Raw genomic sequence first — 26,847 nt, 5'->3', positions numbered from 1 at the left:
CAAACCGGGAGGGTCATTCGCGAGAGCATGTCGCACCACGACGAGCCTCACTCACGATCGTTCCCTTGCGCCGATCCATCTCCCTCGGATGACCTTCGACGAAGGCTCCTCTCTTCCTTGCGTCCGCCGACCTTGGCCGCGGCGAGTCGATCCGGATGGCCGTCGACGTGAAACTGCCGGGGATGTTCCGCAGAAGAGGCCCGAGTTCCTCTAGCTAGTGAGTCGGCGCCTCCGCGCCGCGGAACGAACAGGAGGAGAGGGATGAAGATCGGCGGAGAGAGAAAGAAAGACAGAGAAAAAGAGGGAGAGAGAGAAAGGCGAGCGAGGCCTTCTCCCGGTGCGCTCTCGGCCGTCGCGAGCTACCGGCTAACTCTCTCGTTGAACGTCCGGAAATCTCGCACTAATGATATCGCGCTGATAAACTCGACTGGCACGCCCACGATATTGCACTTTTGCCGGATAAGACGCTTTCTTCCCTCGCCATTACGTCCGCTATTATCTAAAGAGGTGAGGCTTCACGGAGAAATTTTTGCCCGCCTGTTTTAAGGAGGTATCTGATTCATTTAGGTATCTTGATTCATTTCGGAGTAATTAAACTGAAATTAGTTAATAAGGATATAATAATACAGTTGTATCGGGAATGTATTTCCCTCTTCGTCCATCAGCATCTGTTTGCAATTTTTTTAATATTTCTAATATTGAAATTCTATTCTAATTGACCACACATTCTCCGTTTGCAAATTGTTATTTTATTTTGTCTTTATTTAGTTGCGTTCACAATATAAGACAGCATTTTAAATGCTCTTGTGCATATATTTCCTCTTTTTCATTCTAAGGCAAGTGATAAGAAAATTCTCAAATTAGCGATAAATTTTAAGATAAATAAGATAAAAAAATCTGTAAGATAAACCATAAAAAAAGGTCGGCAATTTATGTGTACAATGCGTACATATCGCGTGTACTTTGGTTGACCGATATCCGACTGGTTTCGCGAGACGGGTTAGGTCGCATGATGCCAAGAGGACCGGTAAGGTAAGGCAAACGGCGGGAGAGGGTTCCGTCCCGAGAGAGCGGAAGAGCGAGAGAGAAGGAGATTTGCAATCAAATCGATGAGCAGCCGGGTGGACCGTATGGCATCGTCTCGATCTTCTGATTACCGCCGGCATTGGAAGCCGGTGCGCGCTCGCCGCGGTTAACGTCGTAACCGGTAACGGTACCGCGCTTCGACGGTGCTCACCGGATGGCCGCACCAATGTGAGAGTACTGTTATTCCAACTATGCGGGCTCCCTGGCGTTCCCTCTCCGTCTATTCCACTTCCACGTCGAACGCTCTCGTGCCGCCGCCGTCTCCGTCTCGCTCCGTCTTACAATTCCGCGACAACACGTACGTCCGGCTGCGGTGTTACCGTTCACGTCTATTGAACCAGTTTCCTTCTTTTTCCACCGTTTCCGAGATTTGGAATTGCCGTCCCTTCGAGCGAACGACTGAAAAAAGTAACAACTGAAAAAAAATCATCAGATTCTTCCAACTAGCAAAATTTGTTGCATAAGCCACAATCTGATTTACACTGCTTTCCAAATTAGCTCAGCCGTGTTAACGTAACGGTATTAAGTGCCGAAATATAAATGCCGAAAGAAAACGGTAAGTTTGTAAGTTGGCAACAGCAAGTTTCCGTGGAGAAAAATAATTGACACAATCGCGAGCGAATCGGGTAAAGTGACCGTGCCGCGTAATTTCTGGTTACAATTTACTTTCATTTGCGTATTGTTAGACGCCGCAACGCCCGTGGAGCACATTGCTGACATTAACTTTTAACTAATGGCGAGAAAGTCGACCTTCAACGATATCATACATACATTTATTATATGCGCTTAAACCGTGCATTATCTTTGTTTTACGTGCATTTAGAAAATTGTAGGCTAAAGCACTCGCCCATCGATGATTGCGGCGCTCTTTAAATGCGAGGCGTATTTTTCTGTGTTAATCGTCGCAACAGAGAGATCTGTGCTTAGTGGGTTAATTGTATGAATATCATTAATAAAACATAGAAATAACTGTTAAGGCTGTTATATATATTTAACAATTGTATATGCCTAATTGTTTGCGCGTTAGTCTTAAAGAGGTCTTCTACTTGAAGGCCTTTTTTTTCGTCGTTTTTTAGGATTTTTTTTTAGGAATCATGAAAACATACTATATCGGGACTTTTATATCATATTTATTAACATTGGAAGTATGTTTGATAATTTTTTCAAAATAAAATATCGACAAGAATGCGTTGTACAGAGCGATAATGACATGTATCTAAAAAAAAAGTTGTCGGATGGCGCCCATGATTGCAGTTCACCAGTTAATCTGAAACAAAAAAACAAAATAGCATTTTAATCTATGAATGTGTGGCTATCTTCGGTACCAAAAACTAACGAAAATATACAATTTTCAATATTTTCGTTAGTTTTTGGTACCGAAGATAGCCACACATTCATAGATTAAAATGCTATTTTGTTTTTTTGTTTCAGATTAACTGGTGAACTGCAATCATGGGCGCCATCCGACAACTTTTTTTTTTAGATACATGCCATTATCGCTCTGTACAACGCATTCTTGTCGATATTTTATTTTGAAAAAATTATCAAACATACTTCCAATGTTAATAAATATGATATAAAAGTCCCGATATAGTATGTTTTCATGATTCCTAAAAAAAAATCCTAAAAAAACGACGAAAAAAAAGGCCTTTAAAGTAAAAGACCCCCTTAAGGAGAGGCTCGCGGCGCGAGCTGATTTAGAGAAAAAAACTCGCGGAGTAAACAGCGCGATGGATGTTTCCGTCCAGGATCGATGGAGAGACCCGTTATAGATAAAGTCAGCATAATAACCGCCGGTTTTATGTATTGCGCGATTACGGCCTACAGTCTCGTAGGTATCGCTCGGTCAACGGCAGGTGGCATGTGCCCCGTAGCCATAGAACGTTTTTGCCTTAGCGGGAGGCGCTATAGCGACTCTGCCAATTCTTCACGAAGGCAATCCCGCATCTGTTGTGTTCTCATCCTTTGAAAATCACGCGAATGCTGCACTTGAGCCGGATACCACCGATTAGGCGGCGTGCCACTGCAGTGCACCGTTGCACCGCTATTTTCGCGGGGTTCAGTTCATCAATCCAGTTGTTGATCCGTTCCATATCTGTCCGTCGAATGGGTCTTATTTCTCGTTACACATATGCATGAACATGCACGTCGCGAATCGATTAAATATTTAACAAGAAGCATTTGTTAAGAGAGTTTTGATTTCTGAATCGAGGAAGAAGATATTATCAATGTGCGGCCTGACTTTTTATCGAGTAAGTGTTGCTAACTAATAAATTGCGTTCGATCAGTCACGGTATTATAATGTCCTTTTATTTTTCATTTTAACACAAAATCGGCGGAAGTCTCCACGGTATGTGATTGCGTGCGTGAAAGGTTTTAAAATCACTTGGAAGGATTCGTCCCACAGGCGGAAGTATTGGCGACTATCGATTTGTCACGCAGACAGGCTTTGCAGCTGTCGCCTCGGATCTCCCGGACACCGAGTTCCGTGTTTAAATGCCGTTTCTCCATTAGCTAATTGCGGAACCTCCCATAATTCACAATTGCTCGTTACCGCATTATAATACATCGAAATTACATTTAAAAAACATTCGCAACCGGAAATGATTCTTTCCATCCGTTGTTGGAAAGCAGATGAAAGCATGCGCGTTTTGAAAGCGTTAAATTGGAAGCATTTTTTTATTAAAACAGCTGCGTGATTCTATATATACAAATTCTTTTATAAAAATTTCAAAGTATAAAAAATAAATATGAAAAATTGTGTTTATTTGAGAAATATTGTAAAAAATTTCGAATAAAATATTTTTATTATCCATTCCTCTAAAATTCGATAAAAAGAAATAATCGCGTCCAAGACGGTCGGCCGTGGATCGTGCTTGCGGTACCACTCATTAAAATCGCCAAATATACCATCTCTGAGCGGTGCAGCCGCCGACATCTATCGGCGAGCGTCACAAGATATTTCTTCTTCGTAGAAAGTAAATCAGGTCTCGGGCTATTCGAAACAGGATCATGAGACATTATTTCGGACGCAGCTGGTGTATTGATTCATTCGCCATGTCATCATCATGCGACCGCCTTAATGATCGACGGTACTTTTTTCTACCCGTTAACCCATACATTTTCGACTTCCCCTACTTTAGATCATTTTCCCCCTTATTTTCCTCGCCGATGCACCCCGACGCGCGACCCTCTACTGTCCGCGCGTTGCTCGTACTTTAGATTCGTGGCCACAGTCGCCGTAAAATGTGCGTGATGCAATTACACAGTCTGCTTCCTTCGAAAAGGAACGTTCTGATGGACCTATTGTCATCGGTCGAGACAAAGAGAAATGAAGAAGAGTGAGTCCACGAGGATAGCTAACGGACGCTTGAACAGCAAATGGACTTTGCACGAATCGTATAAAGTGAATGCAATAAAAAGATTATATATTATACCTCGCTAATGCTTTTTTTTAGAGACAGATCTTGCTGAGTTATCCGATTACTGCAGAAGATACATTGCTGCACGCGCGTTAACATCTCTCTCATGTCGTATATTAAAATAAAGAAAAAAAAAACGTACGTATAAGGAGTATATACGCAGCTCGGCAGGTGCAGGTATTAGAAATAGCAATCGGTTGTTGTAATTGACGTGCATATGCAAGTATTACGCCGACCGCTTTGCGCGGTAAACGATCCCGTCCGTTATATCGCCATCTGCACCGTTAGGAATTAATTTTGCACGAGATGTTAGAGTGCAATAATCCTTTCGGCGGGGGTGAATCGAAGCGCTCGACGCCGGCCTGAACGGGATTATTAAAAACTAATTTCGTCTCTGACCCGATTTTCTTCATGCCTGTACGCCCGTATACGAGCGTACGCGGCGTAACTGTAAATCGCGGAATCACCATCTAACTGTAATTCGAGCTTTTAGCTCGCGCGGCCTACGTTACGTTATCGCAGGAATTTGTGAATGTTAAGGTCGACTCCGCTAATCAACGATCTGTGAAGGCCATCGGGTGCAGCACCCTGCCCGATATTAAAATTCATAAGGAAATACCGAGTCGCGAAGTTCCTTGGTAGAGTGAAACGAGTTGCGTTCTCACGTTGCAGTCTCATCATCGTGCTTCTTTGATATTGCTTTTTCATTCAACTCGTATTACAAGTATCGTAATATTTATTTATTTTTACTAATTATTTATATCAAAATAAAAAGAGTAGCATATATGTATAGCGTAAGTATTTCCGGATTGTTAATTTTGTTAAATAATCTCGACGATCTTGTTCTTCGTTTTCAAAAGTATGCCCTGCACCGCAGACCGAGATGTAAGGATTTATAATTAAGGATATTTTATTGGTTTACGATGTTTCTTTTTTTTTTAGTTAATGATATTTATTTGTTGCGACAAGACGCGTGTACATTATATTCACATATTACTTCTCTATTTATGACATTAGCCTACGTGTGTACGTACACGCGGAAGTTTGATCGGCAACGCACTTTCGTCGTGAAGGAAAAGCGCGGCTTGCGCAACGTCGGGTATCTTCGCATTTTCTCTCCGCTGAGAGATAACTCCATCCTCATTCCTCGCCATTCGCCGCGTTCCGCGTGTGCGTACCGTATGTTATCTATATATCTATATATATATAATATATATATGCAGTTATAAACGTAATGAGTCTTCTTTCGCATTCTCGATGGCACATTCCTATCAGTGCTCGTCTCAGACGCGAGGGTTAATAATTAATGACAATGATTGCGTCTTACGTACGACGCAATCGCCTTTAAATAAACTATCGCGTCCAATCGCACATACGCACTCACACACACTCACACTCTCACATATACATATATAACACATACGCGCATGCACATACATTAATTTATGGTACTATTGATTGTCATACAATGAAGTGGCGACCTGTGCCTTACCGCACGAAGCAGCTATGCAGTTTCTCATTTCACTGCGTAGAGCTGCAAGGTCGTGGAGTAGTGCACCGGCATCCGGATGCCATTAGCGCATTCCTGCGTTTCGTCCCCTTCATCTTGCACCGCTCTTCCGGCGGTTGTTGTACTCGCGCACCGGCTACCAACATCGGCGGAAGGGCGGGTAAGAGGGAAGGAGAGGAGTTGAGGCACTATTCTCGGACACGCGCCTGTACCGCTATGCGTGTCCCCTTACGCGATCGACTGGTAACGTGGCTTCGTCACGCGCGTATTGTTTTAAAGCCTAGACACGACGAAGTCGTATATACATAGAATTGCGAACAACAATGCGAATGGACGGAAAATAACGAGTAGAAAATAACGCAGAGTAAGAAACAAAATCATTATTTACGGCCGGACCGTGGACAATGTTATCATTTCTTAATCTGTATCGTGACTTTCGTTGTGATTTCTAAGCCGGTCTTCGGTGTCGGCTGGTCATTTACCGCACGGTAAACACGGATAAGTTTTAATATATCGTTCGTTACGCGGTTAGTATAGTCGTTACATCGAGTTAATATATTTGGCATACTAACGTACGCAAAAAAAGAGGGAATCGAATGGAAGACGATAAATGATTGTCCGAACGTACAGAGCGATTAAATCGACAAGGAGATTTACAGTTACAATGTCGGTCTGCTGTAACTGTACCCCGCTCTCTCGTAGCATTTATACTAGATAGCGCCGTTTACATTCTATAATTATGCGTTATAATTGCAAATTGTAAATCGCTAGAGCCGCGTCTCACATGACATTGCATTATCCTACATATTCAAGTACAATGGCTGCGCATCCTAGCGAGAAAACGCTAGAAAAATAAGACGAGCGTGGAAGTACTCCAGCTCGGGAAAATGTTCGAAATTTCGAAACCAGACTTTCCTTCCTATTTGAAAAAGGAGAAAAAACACAAGATTCCTGTAGCACTTCCTTCTCTTTGAAAACTCCAATAATAATTACATTTTCTGTATAACATCGATGAAAGAGAAGAGAATCTGAAGAATCTTTTACTATCGCATTTTCTCCTTTTCACAAAATAAAACTTTTCCTCTCGTGCCGAACATCGCTTAACACTTTTCACCGACACCGCACATTTCCTTTCCATTTTTTTGGGGAAATTCGTTATGGTCTAATAATTTAGTAATTTTTCTCTCGTACATGTAAAGCATTCAGAGCGCAGACTTTCCTGGAGAATGTCTGAGATTTTATATCCAGCTTTCGCGACTCGCTTGGAAATAATAAACCCCGCCAAAAAGCTCTTTTATTAACCGGAGAAGAGAGAAAGAACGCGCTCCACTTGAGCTACCAATCAAGGTAATTTGCATTCCACCGGTTGTTTGTTGCAATCCTGAAACTAGAGTATCGCGTACGACGGTTGGCGGTTAACCCTGAAAATTACACGGGAGAACGGAATGTGGCCGGCGACGGAAAGGTTCGCGTGCATAGTGCATATAATGCACCGTAAGTGAAATAACGCATCTCGTGTCCGAACAACCGTGATGCCCCGGCATTCGAAATTCGAAGTCTTCGTTGTTTAAAAGATTTCGATAAAAGTCTGAATTTTCTATCAGCCAAGACCGTTTTGCTGAAATACATAACGTTTCGATATGAATGAATTTCGTGCCACGCAAAAACCTTTTCCAATTGCAGACACAAATAATCCTCGTCGTGTCTCTGTTGCGCGCGCGTCAGAATCAGAATCAAAGACACTCCCCGACGTTTCTGCGCGACTTAATGGCATACTCGCTTAATTAGCTTTGACTGGCTTATTTGGTAAATACATACGTATGTAGATATACCTGTGTACGTACACACCTGCACACTTTCGTGGTGCGGTTCGCTCTCATAAATATTTTACACTCACTTTCTACTTCAGCAACATACTACAGTAGCTGCAGCAATATATAACTAATCAATGTACATTTTTACTTTATCAGACGTCGCGAAGTTTCGATCGAATGTCTGGAAAGAGCACGGTAAAAAAAAGATAAAAAAAGGGGAAATTATACGACCGCGTTGCAGCCTTGGCGTGAAAATAACGTGATAACGATAGTCAGTGACTAATAAAGTGTGCATCCATGCATGCATAACGGTGAGCGATAATAATCAATGGCGTGGAATTCGTTTTTTTTTGTACATATGTTGCGTTTGCACCTAAATGTTTTTTCTTTTTTCTTTTTTTATAATCAGATAATTGATCGACTGGAGAGAGAATTTAATCCGGCGGAATTTAATCTCTAAATATGCATATTGGCGATATGATTTGCGGCTCTCTTTCATCGGCGAGGGAAGGATCGTTTCGGAGAAAAAGACACTACCTGTCGTTTCCTGATTTGCATAATACTTCCGCCGTGAACAAGTCACGCGGTGACGCATTAACAACGATGCCTACGTGTCGCCGCAACTTTCTGCTCGAAGTCACGCGTCGATTAAGCAGAGATGTCAGCTTCTATAAACACTATGTATGTATAATATGTATATATAAAAACTTTGCTGCTTATAATTCCGAATCTACACATCGAATCGCTTTGCATATTATTTTCCAATTTGATCCCATTCGAATATTAATTTGAATACGATCGAAAAACATGGCAATTATGTAAGACTCGTGTTGAGAGTGCAAAATTGATATACATAAGATTACGTTTGTCATTCCACGCACGTTAAATAAATTTTCATAAATATTATTGAAATTTCCATATTATGTAATATTTTAAATAAAATTTTTTATCCACATTTTTGATATCCACGTAAATGAAGTTACAAATGTCGAATTATTTTTTCCTCATTCGTATTTCCTTCGTCGACATTTTTCTGCGTAACACCCATCATTATACCGCACGGAGAAATTTGTGGCGAAAGGCGAACCATTTTTTTTTATCGCTCGTAATCGTCGCGCTCGATGACGTGCCGATCGAAAGAGAAACGCACGTCTCCGCGGCATTTGAATGCTACGTCCCAGTTGCGTAATGACGGATAATTGTTCTTACAACAGTTCCCGATCACTAATCACTGAATATTAATACGTACATGAATCATTCAGGATCTTTGTCGTATATTTTTATTTACCTCGAGCGACATTTAAAACTGGCAGAATTGAAATTTACAAAATTTAGGCGAGTTTCGCGAATTCGCAGGCGACACATCGAGATTCGTTTACGTAACTGCATCACAATGAAGTAAAGCGAAAGTGTTAATTATAGTGACTGCGTGATCAAGATCTCCGCCATGATCATCACCAGCACTGACGTCTACGCAAAAGCATCTTGATGCGTTAAGTATTTTTAATCGGACATTTGCACATATCATCTATGGAAATTAACATCTTTTATAATGTGCGGTGTGTGTGTCATTCTCTTGTGTCCTTAAAAATACATTCTCGCAAAATGATTTCTTTCAACTATGAAAATATCGCGAATAATCTTTTCCTCGGCAATAATAAAATAACTTTTTTTTCAATAATGCGATAATCGTATGGTATGTATATTTATGCGTGACTTTTGAAGACCTTTCGGGTACAGAAAAACATACGTTCCAACATCGAACGAGACCGCAATTCCTTTTGCGCTTAAGCTTTTGCTTACGACATCAGTGCTAAATGTGCTATGATAAAACTTCAACAAGCGCGCAAAATGTCATAAGCAAGGACACTTTTCTCGGTCAACATAATATACGTGACTCGCGTATTTTTCTCGGGAATACAAATATTGAGATTTCCGACCAGACTTTTTTTTTACCTGTTATTTATGTAACACACCATCTTGCTTTTTAATCCACGAGTTACATAAATCGCACACAGATGTTATGCGTGCAGTCAATTAATTTATATCTCGTTAAAGTACTATAAGAATTTTTTTTTCAAATAAGATACTTTATTTAATTATATGAAAAGAAGATATTAAGAACCCATTGAGATTCTGATATTTAAAGTACGTGTTCAAGTATCCGAAGAAATAATCTTTAATGCCGGCGACATTGAAATATCTTTGCTAATCTATTCATAAATCTTTCAACTTATTTTCACAGAGAAAATACATATAGCAGTCTCTTTTTCCTCCATGCCTTGCGCATTCATCTAATGAGCTTAGACAGTAGAACTGTCTCCTTCCCTAGGCCGACAATAATTACTGTCTAATTAGTTTGTTCTGCAACAGAAAGGTCGTTGCGTTTCTCGAGACGTTATGTCATCATTGTAATCTATAATGTTTCGCTGATTTTCCATTTTCACACATATGGAATGCGTTTAATCTGATTCAATAAAATGCTTTTATACAGGAATTTTGATAGATAATCGTATTCATGATTATCATCATGAAAATATACTTTTGTCATAAAAATATGAATATGAATTATATTTTGTCACCGAAGTAATTAAGAAAAGGTAATTTAAAATACACCTGCTGCTGTATAATACCGTTATGGCAAAACTTGCGGAGAGTCGGAATTGCAACGTTTTGCAATGCCAATCTTTTTCCACGTGACATGACGACGGAACGTGAAATCGCTCGTAACTGTAGCGCCGATGTCACGCTTGGTGAAGCAAGCTGCAAAAAGATGTTTGTTAACCCAGACAAAAGTCGCTATTGCATCAACGCGATCGACCGGAAAAAGTAAGATTCATTTCGAACAATTGTCTAGCAGTAACATCACTGCTAAAAGAATAGAGGATTGCACCGAAGAATTTCTATCGGTCGAACAATAGTTATTAATTATTCATTATAACTTTATCGTTGGCAGCCGGATTGACATTCGAACACGCGATATCTGTTAGCATTCTAATCTAGTGAGGGACATTAGTATTTGAATTTATGACCAAGATATCTGATAAAGAAAGTGAATACGTCTATTTAACTAAAAATGCTTCGCTCCCTTTAAAGTATTTTCTTCTATGAAAAGAATATCCAGAAATCGCTCTGGATCACCTAAAAAGCTTCAGACAGCATGACACTGCAAGTGACCAGCTTCTCAAGAAGCGATTTTAACGGGGTCTCGGCCTGGGCAACGGTTGAATCTGCTGCTGTTGATGATGATGATATCCACCTCTCGAATTCGGAGCCTGCATCCGTTCTGGTCCGTCGTTGAGATTCAATCCGGCAACCAGCTGGGCGATCTCGCGATCCTTTTTCTCCTCCTTCGGCAACGCGTTGCCGTTTTGCGCGCTGAAGCCTAAGGAGGCCAGACTGCCGTGACTCCTGCTACGATGTTCCGCCCGAATGCTGTAAGAAAAGGCTCTCTCGTTCAGATGACCCTTCCGTCGGTATATGCCGGTACCGAAGCGGGACTCGTTTTCCGGACTATCCGCCTGTCGAGCGACTTCCGGCGCGGTGAGGTCCGCATGAGAGGCGGCTAATCTCCTGGATGTGCTCAAGGTGGAGTTATCCGCCTCTATGTGTCTTCTGCCTCTGTTTCCGGCGGTACCGTATGTGGCTGGATAAATGGCCGCCGCCGGTGCCGCGGTCGGCGGTACCACTGGTAAGGGAGCGTAGACTGGGACTATTGGTGTCGCCGCCGGGATGGGCCTTAAACGCGGATGATGGTGACTCTTTCGCGGTAGGGTGGCTGCTGGTACCAAAAGCACCGGCGCCGGTCTAGCCAAAGTGCCAGCGACGGATCGGCTGCTGGGTGGTAGCGGATGATGATGATAGTGTTGCTGCCTGATAGGATGACCCAGAGTGTGGTGTCCGTGGCCATTGGCGTATACGCCTTGATGCAATTGATGATGAAGGAGCTGTTGTTGCTGTTGTTGTTGCAACGCGTCCTCATGCAACGAACGAGTCTTCATCTTCTTGAGTTTCTTATTGGCTTTCCGTCGTGCGGAAGAGGATTCCTCCAGCAACAACGGTTGGGCGGGAGGGGGTGGCGGTGGTGGTGGCGGCGGTGGGGCGATCAACTGGCGCGGTCTAGATCCCTTCGTGCTTCGCAGGGTGCCCTGTTCTTGGTAAAGACCGTCGACTTCGTCGCGACCCCTGGCCCAAACCTTATGATTTTCATCGCCGTTGTACAAACTGACGTCGTCGGTCGATGCTGTGTCCAAACGGGTCGGTTGAGGACTGTCCAGAGTGGTGCTCGAGCCGCCCAGAGTGTGGTAGAGACTGTTGTTCGACTGATGACTCGTCGCGACTCCGTTCGTCGTCGCCGACGATGGCTCCAGGCCTTTCGCGTAGCTGCTGTCGGCATAAGCGTGAAAGCAACACCTTACCAGGGCGTTGGCCGCCATGTCCCGTTTGCAGATGAACGCGTGACACTCGAGAACTTTAATGCCGGTTGTTCTTCGCAGCACCGCGGCGAACAGGGGTGGATGATTCGCGCTGGGCGTCCGCGCGAACGGTGAGTCCAGTGGCAGGAAACGCGTATTGGACGTATCGCCGTTTCCACCTTTGACGTGTCTAACCGCGGCGCAATAATGAAGCGCCTCGATAGGGAAGAACCGTGTGATCTTTTTGCGATGTTCGTCAACATTCTCCAAAAGTAAACCGTTGCTCCAAACGCTTAGCCAAGAGTCGATTCCGCGCGCACCCAACGCACCCTGCTCGGGATAGAGTTCTCTCAAAGGCTCCTGAACGCCCAGGAGTCCCTCCTTGCTCGCATGAGGTACTGAGCTACCCAAATAGAGTACTCTGCAGCGACAATACGGTGTCGCCGTATCTTGATTAGCTCCCCTCATTTTTTTTGATTTGGCTCAATTAACTTATCAATCAGACAGATTTAATCGACTTCGATCTCGACACAATTTGAAAATTACGCGAATGCGATTGATAATGAGAAAATTATCTTTGATAATCCAGTTGCTAGTTGTAGAACGTAAAGAGACATTCGTTTAATTCGGTTACAAATAATTTTATTAAATAATTACTTTCAATAAAAAAAAAATTGTACGCGGCGTCTTAGTCGCGTATTGTCATGTAGGAACAACACTCAAAAGTGGTTCAGAATTGTTCTAAACGGAGAAACTGTTCGGAGATTTCGATGCGTGGTACGTAAGTCCCACGCATCGATCTTGAAGCGTCGATCTTCCCGATCGGCGACAGCGATACTCAGCGATACGATTCTTGGGAACCTTAATTATTAGCCGGCGAATTGTTTCCCACGCGCAACATAGAGCTGCGGATGTGACTCAGGAGCTCATTGAGCGATTACGCTACAACGAGACTCCGCCCGGTAGCACTCGCAGTCGATTACGCAGTCGCTGCTTTCCAAAGACAGGCGGACAAGCGGGCGCGTACACGTCGTCGCAGCGCGGCGTTGCAAAATACGTGCGCGCAGCAACGGCGAGAGGAACTCGGCGGCGCGGATATTTCGCAGCAGCTGTAGCCGCTCGCTCGAGATCGCGTCAGGCCATTATGGCCGCCTTCTTGTAAATCCCCCTCCGACAGTATCGGGTCCCGCTTTGCCCTCTGTGTCTCTCTCTCTCTCTTTCTCTTTTTTCCTTCGCTGTCTCCGTCTCTTCCCCGTCGCTTTCTTTCCCTTCGTGCCTCTTCCCTCTATCGCGGCCCCTTCCCGTGCTCCGTCTCTGTCGCTTCCTTTCAGTTCTCTCTAGGCTTCTCTAAACCCCCTTCTCTGGTACCCAGACCTGAGGCCCTCGCTGGTATGCGGCGCAGTGGCGTAGCCGTCGTCGTCGTTGTCCCTCACTGACGCACCTCCACGTGTAGCCGCTGTCACATGTATATACGCACACTCAGCACATAGTACACTCGCGGCCTAGGGGCTGTCGTGGACACCCTTTGGAGAACCGTGGAGAACGACGAGCGAAAAAAAACGGCCCGGCGATACCCGGTGGTGAAAATTTAACGACTATTCCTGCAAGCCGTGTGCTGATGTCTGTGCAGGAATCCAGAGGCGCGGCCGCAGGCGTCGGCCGCGCGAATCACTGTACCAGCACCGGTGGGCCTCATTGGGCCCCTCACGCACGGAGATGGCGAAAATGGCGGATGCTGCTCTTGTTCGATCACCGACTCGATGCTACCCGGAGCGATCGACGACCTTTCGCGAGCGAAGACGGCCGATGGCTCGAAAAAGAACGGCGAAGCTGGTACGAGCCTCAAGATCGACACTGACACATCGACGTTGCGGAGGAGCCGCTCTTGGTGCCGTTCTACGCTCGCGCACACACACCAACCACGCCACACGCACACACGCGCACGGATGGTCTCGGAGCGGAGCGGCGAACCACTAGCTACCAGTACGTTCGTCTTCGGACTGAGAACTGGTGGAAGGCGTGAGACTTCGTGACTGGGTCCCACTCCGCTTCACTACCAGACACTCTCCCACTCTCCTCCTTTGCGCTTTTCATCGTCGGGTCACTCCCTGGACTCCGATCCTGTCGCCGTACCCTACCTCCTTGGTGGCGAACGCGCCGCCGTTCATAGGACGGGAATTATGCCGAGGAAAATGGACATTCCACGGTTCGATTTTATGTGAAAACGTTAATGGCGCTTCCTCTTTTCTGCACATGATGCAACGCGCTGTTTTGCTATTAATACTAGTTAGTACCTTGACTCGAGAGATGTGACATTTTAGCACGCAGGAATCCCGTACCGCGCCAGGATGTCGCGAGAGAGTTGACTCTTCAACGCCGTCAATTTTAAATGTCAGACGACGTAAATTTACAGTTACGGATGCAGATGCGGAAATTAGATTGTAATATAAATTTTAATCAAATAGTTATAGCAAATAGAAAGGGTTGAAAGGAGTCAGCGCGATAAATGATGCGCAAATTGTAATGATAATTCAGATGTAGAATCACATCATAAATTATAATCTTTAAAATAATACATAAGCTGTAGAGACGTTTCGGCCTCATTTTCAGCCATCATTAATATTAAAACATTGTCAATGATCACAATTGTACAATTCCGTGTGAAAAAAACAGTCTATATGATCCTGAATCAAGCTGCGAATTGCCTATCAACCGGTTCCACTGTTGGATAAAAAGGCTCGGAATCATTTTAAATTTCCATCAATACTTATAAAAAAAAGATATTAAATAAGACGTCATAAAATAAAATTATTAAAAACTATAAGTTCTTGAATCATCAAAAGAGATCTAGCGTTACAAATTAAAATTAAACTAGTCAATACGGAGTATTGACCTAAAAAAATTTTAATCGAGTTTGTATCTCAAATATTGTATTTTTAATTGAAAACGAGCAATATACTTTCATAGCATGCATATCTTCATATTTGTTATTTATTATAGAAATCCGTGGAATCGTACACCTGGCGGCGTGCGGTGTGCACGTTGCCCTTTATAGGTCAAAGATTGCGTAGGTACCGCGAAGGAAAGACCCTGGAGTGCACGTTTTTCACATACAAACTGCCGGAGCATGGGAAGTGAACGATTATCTTTTGACAAGAGGTAAGAATCGTGGTCTCTAGGTCGCTCTTCATGTCGTCGAAGCAGAACATGACCACGAAGGTGAAATCATAAATTCGTTGCATAACTGAGACATCTCTAAAACGATCGGGTTAGACGAGCAACAAGTGTAAAGGTCTTCTAAACTGGCTTTGTTTTGCCGCCTGCGTCTATGCATTCAGTGTTTCTAATCTACTTAGATCTCTTTCTAATCATGAAACGTGTAATTATCTACCCCTGTATGTGTATGTTTTGTTCTATCTACATAATATTTTTATAATTACAGAGAGATTAAAGTAATTTTCGCGCAAAATAATTAAAATGAATTTTCACAATTAATTATTACGTAACGGTATAAATCTTCCGTTACGGAAGAATAAGATATCTCTTCGACACATGTCATTTTTCTCTCATCGCGCTTTTGTATTAGCATAAGCATTTTATTTCCATGCGAACGACACATTTTCCGCATATTTCATTCGGTTTCGCCGCACAGAAATGAAACGTTGTCAATGCATTTTCCACGCAATTAACCGTGTGCAGTATGCGACAGGAAGACGAGAAAATCCGGTAGTGGGTTCGTGTCGCGAGCGTGAAATCGCGGCGACGCGGAATCAGGGTCGCGTGACCGGGACCCTGACCGTGGCCCAATGTCGACATTTTTCAGTGGGAATTCTCCTCGAATCCTTTCGCACAGCTGACACATTTAGAAGCAAGACGAATACGGCGGAGTCATTTCCGTTCGACATGAAACGTACAAATTAACTTGAGTACTGTTGCGTGTAACTGTATCACAATTTTATAACGATAAGGATGCAAACTTGAGATCCAATTAAGATTTCCTGCTTTGCGCTTCTTAAGATTTTCTTAGAGGTCAGAAGATGTCGTCTCTCGAAAATTGAAATTCTTAATTTAGGACTTTATGTTGTATCTTATAATAATGTACGGCATATTAAGTATGTTAAAGATTATTTCTTTATTCTCTCGAGAAATTTCGAGAATGCAAATATATGTTTAATAATCAATTTAAAAGCCTATTCACTTTTTATTTTAATCACAATTTTCTTCGATGTGGATATGCATATTTTTCACATTGTTATATCTCAGATGAAGATGCGGTTTATGAAGGCCGGAGACGAAGGTCGCCAGATATCTGTCAAGTTTCTTGGAAAAAAGATAGGTATTCGAGATGAGGTTCGAATATGCAAATAGTTGTTTCTTTACTGTAGAATCTCCCAAATATTTATTTCGGGACTTGGAAATGTCGACTCCCCTTCGATTTGCCTGGCTTGTGTCTCGAAGGACGACTGGTGCATAATTCAGATTCCGCGATCCGTGAGTCGCAGAAATTACGACGTTTCCCTTTTACAATTATAATAAAAACTATTATTAGCAAGCCCAAAAACTTTCCAATCCCGTAAACGCTCAAGTCTCATGAGGTCCAGATGCATTAAAAAAACGTTTGTCTCAAACTGTTGAACGAAAAAATCGATCGTCCAGTGGGTTAGTGGGTCGTCGTCACGTTAATTACAAAGACTCCAAAAGCCGTGTGTACAGTGCAATCACCTCTTGTCCAAGAATCCTCTCCAATCCCCTCTTCGATGACGTTTCCTCGTGACTGGTTCACTTATCGATGACGCTATCCTTTTTTTGCAATTATATATTACTATCTAGTACAGCATAATACAAATAAATTGTTTAATATTAAAACACAATAAATTCTTAAGATCTATTATCTTCTGTTATTACAAATTTTATGTTGTACTAAAAACCTCTAAATAAAACTTAATAAAATTTTAAAAAAACATCCAATAGCATTATTACAAAAATGAACGTACTATGATAAGAAGACATTTTTTAATTTCTAAACAATGTTTTTGTTTTGATTTTTGAAAAATTAATTTTACTGATTGTATATAATTGTTTTTAATAATTATACAAACCAGAATAATTACATAATTTAAATAGAGTAACGAATATATTATATTCTTTGTTATATACATTTTTACATTAATATTTATAAAGATTTTTTATGTTTTAAAACGTAATTTGTAGTTTACGGTATTTACAAAGACTTCTAAAAGTTTTCTAGGAAACATTGGTTCGATAATCTAACTTTCAATTAGACGACTCGTTAAGACGGGTAGCTCTCAGGTAACAGATACATCCTAAAAGCTTTAAAAATTACGATAACTCGATGTGGTCCGTCTAGCGAGAAAGCATACCTCTGTATCGTGTAATTGTAATCATGTAATGGCTTTCTAACAGACGACCAAACGGACAATTCGAAAGTTCTATGCAAATAGAGGCGATGTGGTCGATGTCTTGTCGTACTTGTAAAAAATCCATGAAACGCGCAAGTTTGTCGACCCGGCACGAATATCCGCGCGCCGCCGCGGCCGTCGTCGTCGTTGCCATTTTTGTCGAGGCGCGGTACTTTCTTTCACATGCGACGGGTAATTGTTTTCCGCGTGCCTGAAACTTCCACGATGCGTAAATGACGGCGTCGGCGCTCGATTAGACCACGAGAAAGTTTGGTGAAACGTTAAGAAAAAGACGATTGAGCCTTGTGAACTGCGCTTCGTTTCAAAGACAGTAATTAGCAAGCACATTGTTACAGAAACCGTCTTTATTTTATAAAAATTTGTAATTATTTGTACATACATACATACATATATACATACATACATATATATATATATATATATATATAATTTATACATAATATATATTTATTATATTAGTTAATATAATATATATTAATAATATATGTGCTTATATTTATAATTTTTATAACATTTACTTTTATATAAACATATATTATTTATATATAATATATTAAATATATATGTATAATAAATAATAAATAGACAAGTAAATATAAATTTTTCGGAAAATTAAAAAATTTCTATAATATTTTATAATTATTTAAACCGATTTGCAATTTACAACGCTTACAATCGTCTTTTCCTTGGAAAATAGATACATAATTATATAATGCATATATAAATGCAATTGTCAAGTTATCGAGAGCTAGACCGCAATGTCTTTCATAGAAGATTAGTTACAAATTGCGAGGAACGTCATGATAATAGACTGCGATTCGTTCTTTCTCTTTCACAAACGGTTGTGTTTTAAGTATTCTTATGTCTATCAATCTCTCTTGCGCTCTATTGCGTTCGTGCTGTCCACTTGGCGATAGCGTGACCGGGCATCGAAGTCGCCGGGTTGAGTAGGATAACGGGAGACATAAACGCCGGAGATACTCACCGCTCTCGAGCGTCGCTGCCATAATCATGACAGTTCACTTTTACTGATTAAAGTGGCAATTGAATCAAACGTTGCAAATATTCCATGTCATAAATGACAATTTGAATTTATTTAAATTTTAGAAGGTGGCAGTAGCTGTAATATATCAGTAATCAATTCTTATAAATTCTTCAATATAAATTTCTGTAGAATTACTATTACTTTTTATTATAGTATGTTGTTATAAGATTTTTTGAAGACATTTTAGATTTTATTAGACAGTATTTAATTGATTTAATAATCAAAATTAATTAGAAAAATAGTATTAAAAAATTCAATAATATTCCAATCAATAGTGTATAACTTAATCAAATACAGCTGCAAGTGTTACGACACCCAAACACACATATACATATGGCGGATGTATAGCCACGCAGGAAAAGTTTAAAAAATTCCTTCGCGTATACACATCGGAAACAACGGCACTTCCGACATGTAGCATTTGCTTTTCCGTCACGTACTCGTCTTTAGATAGACACGAGGCCATCACGAGGCTCACATCAATTTATCGTTGATGATGAAGTCGCGAAGGCTAAATTGTTTTACGTGTAGCAAGCACATATTCAAAGTTATTATTATGTAATTATTATTTAGAAAATTTTATTTATTAGATTTACGTTCAGAAAATCCTCTCCAAATAGCTTTCGAAGAAAACAAATTTTTAATTAAAGTAATTGACATTTATATTATTAAAAACATTGATGATATTTAAGTTGCGTATACAATTAAAAATTTTAAAGCATTTTTTTTAACTCCCTCTTTCTCTCTCTCCTGCTATGTGAATAAGACAAGATCGTGATATACAGGTTCAGAGCGCACAATATAGCGTCTGGCATTTAACCAGGAACTATCGCGTGCGCGCGCGAGTATGAAAGCCCTGGGGCCCGTGAGACCCCTATAACAGGTCACTGCCATCGAGAGAAGCGAGCAGGTTCGAGGCGTTGAATCCCTTTACAGAAGAAGGGGAGCCTGTTTATCCGTGCTGCATTTCACACGCGTATACTGACACGCACCAGGCGAATTGTACATTTGCGAATCGAATATCTCGCGGAGAACACCGGCAGCTCTCGTCGCGGTAAAAATCATCGTTCGGAAAAGGTACAGGACAAATAATCAATTTGCATGCGTGTACGTCTCGTTCCGCGGGTTCAAGGCCTGGCGGGAGATTGTTTCTCGTTTCTTGTATTTGAAAAAAAATGCGAAAACCGGCATGCGGCACCGCGCCTCTGAGAATTTAAACGTGGAAAGCGCGATAACGCAACGGTAATCGAATTTCTGAATTACATTAGGCGGCGTGCGAATTACACTACAAGAGAACGACACGCTCGGGTACCGTTCTTAATAACGGTCACCCGGTATAACGCTCTGGCCGAGGATGGAGCAATGTTCCGCGCGATTACGGGTCTCATCAGCGGGAAAAAGACAGAGACAGCGACAATTCCACGCGTCTCTTGTAATCTCGGCTTTACCTTTGCGAAATTATAGCCCAGGGTTCAGAGATTATGGTTTACGAAACATCTCTCGCAGGAGTCGGATTTTCTTTGCGGAGCGGAATCTCGCGCGTTTTCTAGTACGCAGATTGAACAATAACAAATGAAAGGGGGTTGCAAGTGAAAACGAGTGATATGAATAAATCGCGAATATTGAAATATGCTCGATGTTGTAATGTTTCGAGCGCGAAAAGACTTTCTCGAAATTATAATACACTTAGGCGCTCGTTGTACTTTCCTCCGTAAACCGCGATATGTATCAATTTCTGTGAACGAAACCGTTTCGTATTGCGTTTAAGCAATTTCTCCTCTTAATGCGAAAGTTCATACGCGGGTATCTCTAGCTGCTACTTTGCTGTTTGCACTATTTATATGTGATATGCACATATTGTGCATATCGCGCTACATATCGGAGAGAAAAATATTATTCATTTGCCAATAAAGGAAACTTTCTCTTCGTTACTTGCAAAAAAATTCCGAAAATATTAAAACGATAAAATATCAATACAATGTGTGCAGTCCTTGTTTGCTTCGCAACCGCGAAATTACTTTACTCTGATTTAAAATAATTAAGTTTCAACGAGCGAAACATTGGTTACTTTTTATCACGATAAATTTTCGGCATCTTCACGATAAATGTTAAGGTTGAAAACATCCGAATTATTTTATTTAGAAAGCTAATTAACTGATTTAATTTTAATACTCTTATAGTTTAACTTCAACTTTCAATTTTGTTTGAATGATGGCAATACATCCTAACGACTAATTTATAAAAAAAAAAAACATTTCTTGGACTAATGACTAAAAATTAATTTTAATATTTGGATAAAATCCCTCTTGATAAAAAAACTGCCATCTAAAATTTGCTGTAATAAGTATTAAATTTTTATTATATCGACTGCGAGCGACATTGACAAAAAACGAGATATATCGTACATTAACAATTATGAGGTTTTGTAATTTTTACTGAGGTAAGTTTAGTCGAAACGTTTAGTCAATTTGAAATATACTGTTGAATATTTAGCATTAATATCTAGCTTGGCTCATTGTCTTTCATTTTATGTATAATTTTAATATATATATATAATTTATTGCTGAACCTGTATTAATATTTTTCTTAATGTTTAACTGTTTGGAATGATTGGAACTTTGCAAATTTCTAAGCTATAAAATTTTGACGCACAGATATGCGTCTTTATCGCTTTAAACATTACTGTAAATGTGGAACGCCTGATGCATTCGGAGCGTATGGTTCGATGAAATGTAACACAGCCCGGAGGCAACGTCTTCCTGGAAATCGGAGAGATCATTGCTTGCGCCATGCTTGTGTCCGATTTTCACCTCTACATCTCGTACACATGTAAGTGCCGACAGAGGATACTCCGAATTTCATTTTATTACAACTGAATGTCTCCCTTACATAACCGCCGATGTTACTACGAGGATATGATCGTGCGGAATAAATTTAACGAAGATTTATGGTGTGTTATACACACGCTATCTTCTAGAATTCCCACCATGCAACAAGAAATTCGAGATAAGATGTATTATCTTAACTTGGGATAGAAACTTACCGTATTATATAATACATTTAACGAGAGAAATATTCAATTTTTTTTAATACATAAGGTGAAATATATCTATTTGTGTAATTTTTATAATTTTTAATGTACATCTTATTTAATAAGGAGATATCAATATTCTTACCGCAAAGACATTGATTTATTGGCAACTTTCTATTAATGAAGAAGAGAAATTTTTATGTAATAACCAGTTTTTGATAAATACAAAAAATTTCGCACATTTCAATTATATGAATAAAATTGTGTAACAATATATTCCAAAATGTAAATATATCTTCTGCATAAATATGTATAAATAAATTGATTTTTATGAAATTTATGTAAAACCGATTTTCAATCATGCTCGACGTTCGGTAACTTTGGTAGATCGAAGGAAGAAATAAATAATACGAGAAATTGTTGTTACAATTATTATTGGTACTGTTATTATCCGTATTATTGTGTTGTTACTATTTATTATTATATTGTTAGTGTGGCATCTGACGCATAACAATATGGTACGTACACGGGATCGTGTTAGAATTCGTTCGTTTAACTAGAACGATTCTGTCAACGAAATCCTGCGTCCGTACTCGATAACAACGATACGCAAAAAAAAAAAAAATCAATGGAATTGGATTCATCGAAAGTGTAATACATATACAAGCTTCTTTTACTCTCGTTACATACATATACAATCTCGGTTCGGCATTGACTGTTCAGTGGCACGATACGTGAGCAAATCGTCAAAGTCACAGTCCGCAGTTCATTTTAAAACGTAATCTAAATTATTGTATTACTTTATGTATAATAATTATTGTAAATATTGTATAAACAATTTATTTTGTAAATTACATTACACTAAATAATCCATTATACAATTTAGTATTATATAATTTAAGCGACCGATAGTAAGGAACGATATTAGTGTTAATTCGAAAACTGTTTCCTGCTAGCATCCCAGAGTCGAGAAATAAAAACATCCATATCGCAGTCCTCGAGCTCCTTTGTCCTTCCTCATTTTTTTTTATTGTAGAGACGGGACAAAGGCCATTAGCCATGAACACACTGAACGGTCAAGGCGCAGTGCATGAATAATAACGATAGCGCGATATGTCGGTTAATTCATTAAATAATTCACCAATTAAAAACGGGCTAGCGCATCAGTAGGGATGAAGCGCAGCCAGGCCCAATCTCGGCGGCTCGGCGTAGCTGTGACGGTATCTACCGGATGTCGGGATCATCTCCAACGGTGGTCTGGCACTTTCGCGATCGAGTCCAGGATATCTCTCGTGCTCCGACAGTTCCTGATAGTTCGCGCTCCTCGTCCGCAACTTGTCGCGCAATTCCCGCGAGTGCTGCACACGGTCTCGAAATTCTCGAATCTGTTCAATGAAAAGAAGACAAACACCGTCACAATTTTAAACCTAATTTGATCGTGCTTACATTAGACTCAGTGCTAAATGCAATATTAAATCGCGACGACTCTTACATCTCTCTGATCTACGAGATTCCTCTGATCTCTGAAATCTCTGCCGACCGACGGATTCTCGTAGAAGCTCCTTGGCCGCGGTCTCGAAATTTCTGGCTCAGGTGGACGCTCGACCGCATAATGATGAGTCCTGGGTCTAGGTCTTGTAAGACCCTTGTAAGACACAACATTTTCGCGATCAAGCATGTCCGGCTGACTTCGTCTGATTGCGTGCTCGTGCGAAGACACGGAGTTCAGACTCGCCGGATATTGGCGGCTGGATCGATCCTCCAGTGAGTGAATCTGTCTAGCCGATTGGACTCTGCCAAATAACAAATTCTTATAATTTAACCAGTTGATAACAAATAATATTTTAAAAAATCAATACAAAAAATTCGAACGATTTAAAAGATTCTGACTCTACGATACGATTATACCTTTATTAAATATACATACATTTATTAAAGTCGAGAGCTATTCCGGAAATTTGTTTTCTTTTTACAAAATAATTCAAGAGGGATTTTCTATAAAAAATTTAAGAATGTGGACATGCAGGATACTAACGCTAACTGCAATTTCCGAAGACATCGAGATCTGTACTCTCATAAATCTCTCTCTTGCGAGAACGCGTTTGGAGAAAATGTTTGATGCTTGAAACCCGTTCGAGCATGGAAAGCTGGATAGAACCGTATATGTGCAAAACGAAAAGCACGAGCGATGCGTCGCGTTTAGATCTCCGGACTGATACTCTCGACGACGATATTGCATTCCGACTTTTACTCGCGACTGAATCGCGCGTTTCGCAAACTATAGAATATTCATTCGTATTATGTATCGTACAATCATAGAATAGATTTCTTTCCGAGTAGAAACTTTCCTGATTTTTATTTCGTTTTAAAAACCTAATTATTTATTTTATTTTTATAGGGACATCATTTTTTAAGCACACCTGTGTACAGGATGATGCTCGATGTCTCTCAGCCTGGGGAGAACAGGCCTGGCGATGGCCTCCCTCTCCATCGCCCTGAACATTTCCTTGGCATCTTGGAACCTCTCTCTGGGACTGGTCACCTCGCCGGGGTTGACCCGAGGCTGATATTGAGGACTCGGCGATCGCTGTCTAAATTCCGCCGCTCGTCGATTCCTGTTGCAGCTCGGCGAAACTCCCCTGTTTACTTGATTGGGTAGCCTTTCCGGGCTTCGCGGCAGCCGCGGCAATGTTAGACTTGCAGCTGTCTCCACTTCTGGATCATCTCGATAATCGTTATCCTCGTTTGGCACGCCCCAATCGTCATCTACAAACAATTAGCATATAAATTAGAGTTACTGCTTATAATTTCGCTCCATTTATGTCAAGTACTTTTCATTCTTGATGTTACCGCAGCTCTTATTAATTATAAGGTAAGAAGCTTAATCATAAAAATGGATCATTATCTCAGTCTATCTATACTTTATAAAAGGCGTAATAAAATATTGCATTGAACTTTTATGTAATAACAGTTTCTCGCTTTTTTTTTCTTCTATTCTATAAGACGTTAAACGGTGGTACGGTCGAAATTCAAACAGCGTTTATCGATTGACCCTTCCAATCTCGATTCGTGAAAATCGGCCGGCGGTAATTCTCGCGGAATCTGGCATCTCGGTGAGGTCAAGGAAGGTTTTAAAGAGCGGTAGCGGGCTACGAGGTGACGTGGAGGAGGAGGAGGAGGAGGAAGGAACACCGACGTGAGGTCTCAGAAAGACACGAGGAGGCTGAGAGATGCCTCAGGCTGTGGGCCGAGAATGCGGAACTTTATTCCGTACGTACAATGGCCTCCCACGAGGTCGACTCATGCACGAATTTATGCGCTGCCGGTCGTCGCCGTCGCCGTCATCGTCGTCGTCATCGTCGTCGTCGTCGTCGTCGTCGTCAAGGCAACGTCTCATCATCATCAGCATAACTGTCATTACCCGTTGCCGTAAACAACGACGACACGGAGCGGCGCTCTCGGCCTCCGCCTTCTCCCGGCCGCGCATGGAAACGCGCCTCTTCGCAGAAGGACTCCTTTGCGCAACGATACGCGGTAAAACACGGTGAAGGAGTGCCGTTACTGTATTAGGTAAGAATCGGAGGGTGAAATTCATCGCGAGTGTCGTCAGTCCCCTCCGAGAGTTTTTACAAACGCATCGCTTTCGTCTTTCGCGACGACGTACAGTTGGGATTATATGGTTTACTGCAGTCACGTATAGTATTACATATTTACCACCGTGCGAATAAATTCGTGAAGCGTTTATGATCAACGGTGTAATTTTTGTTTATCACGGTAACCGGCGACTTTCGAGACGGTATGCGCACACGTAACGGCACATAATGAGATACGAAAAATTCGTACACAATAAGACGTCGACGAGAGCGTAATTGATTAGCATCGCCGCGAAGCGATAAGCTGACGTCTAATCTCCTGGCTGGGATCTAAGGCAGCGGTTAGAATAGTTTCGCGCGAAATGCAGCTACGTCACGTAAGGCGATGCAGAGGCGAATCGTGACTATAAGAACAGCATGCGAAGGCAGTTAAGTGTGTCACGTCGCTTTAAACCGCAAGGATTTCTGGTAGGAGCAAACGTGGCGCCGTTCACACGGCGGGACGACAGTGGAAAAAAAATCGCGATCAGGTGTTGATCATCGCGGTCCAGCATCTGTCGCGTCCTCTCTAATCATGCGAAACGTAAACGTGACGGAAGGAGGATGCGCGTTATCCGCGTTACGTCGCTTGTCGATTATTCCATCTGGGAATAAGTCGATTAATTTAATTTTAAATAAGCTGCAAATCATCCTCTCCTTCGTAAAAAGTCGCGCACGGAGCCGTGTAGCTTCGATGACAGTCGAATATAGCGTCGCGACATTCATAAAAGGATGATTCAAATTCGCCAGATTCCTGAGACTCGAGTTAAAGACGAATCTATTGCCTTAACGACGCGGATAGCCGATTGGAGAATAAGAAAATCTTGTGTATATTAAGCGAATGAGTTCTCGCAGGCGGGCGGTCAGTGTACGTGTACCTTTAACGCGCACGTGCGATAGCCTCGAAATTGGACGCTTGAATCGGACGTGTCTCAGCACTCGCCCCCCTGGAGAGACTCAGCGGTGCGTCTCGTCGAATAACGTAAACAATATCTCCCTTCCTTCACTATATTCGTGTTGTCGCACGGCGACGACTGACCCGCCTTAACGTACATGCCGGACCGCACGAAAAGGAAGGCTTACCGTGAAACCGCAGATGAATTCGTGTGGTCAATTTTTAATTTAATTCGAAGACTCGAAAACTGTATACAAAACTTGCACGGCATTTAATAATTCGAAAGCGCCGAGTCATCGTCGCTGCAGCAATTAGGCTGCTGCGCACGATTTCAAGCCGTTGCTTTGCATACGTTTGCTAATTATAACGCTCTTCATCATAACGTGAGAATCGTTGCTGCTTAGCGGTACATAATTGCTTGGGACACTCGGATTTTTCTATTTGCGGGTCTATCGAAGCCCCGCGGACGTCCGGCTTCCGTGCAAAGTCCTGACCGCCAATATCGTTGATCGGCTGGTTTTTGCGACCGTACGTGCGCCCTGGAGCCAGCCGAGAT

General features: G+C 41.6%; 2 protein-coding genes across 2 annotated transcripts in view; both read right to left on the bottom strand.

Annotated features, from left to right (window-relative positions):
* Window positions 1-5,438: 5,438 nt before the first annotated feature.
* LOC105449633 lies at window positions 5,439-14,243 on the bottom strand. Its single transcript, XM_011688936.1, has one exon. The coding sequence runs from the start codon at window positions 12,713-12,715 to the stop codon at window positions 11,030-11,032; it is 1,686 nt and encodes a 561-aa protein (XP_011687238.1). The 5' UTR covers window positions 12,716-14,243; the 3' UTR covers window positions 5,439-11,029.
* Window positions 14,244-22,183: 7,940 nt separating this feature from the next.
* LOC105449630 overlaps window positions 22,184-26,847 on the bottom strand; it is a 23,315-nt gene continuing 18,651 nt past the window's right edge. Inside the window, exons 6-8 of the mRNA XM_011688932.1 lie at window positions 24,185-24,530; window positions 23,257-23,557; window positions 22,184-23,149 (exon numbers count right to left, since the gene is read on the bottom strand). Of these exons, the coding sequence (XP_011687234.1) occupies window positions 22,928-23,149; window positions 23,257-23,557; window positions 24,185-24,530 (869 nt within the window). The 3' untranslated portion in view covers window positions 22,184-22,927. The remainder of the gene's footprint in view (window positions 23,150-23,256; window positions 23,558-24,184; window positions 24,531-26,847) is intronic.

Source organism: Wasmannia auropunctata, unplaced genomic scaffold (assembly GCF_000956235.1).
Source record: "Wasmannia auropunctata unplaced genomic scaffold, wasmannia.A_1.0 LD336074.1, whole genome shotgun sequence".
NCBI classification, from domain to species: Eukaryota; Metazoa; Arthropoda; class Insecta; order Hymenoptera; family Formicidae; genus Wasmannia; species Wasmannia auropunctata.
Note: the sequence above shows the minus strand (reverse complement) of the source record. Positions and strands in the feature narration are given on the sequence as shown.

What these genes read in the sequence shown, in the direction of transcription:
- LOC105449633 (XM_011688936.1), bottom strand. Translation starts at nt 12,715, where the DNA reads ATGAGGGGAGCTAATCAAGATACGGCGACACCGTATTGTCGCTGCAGA.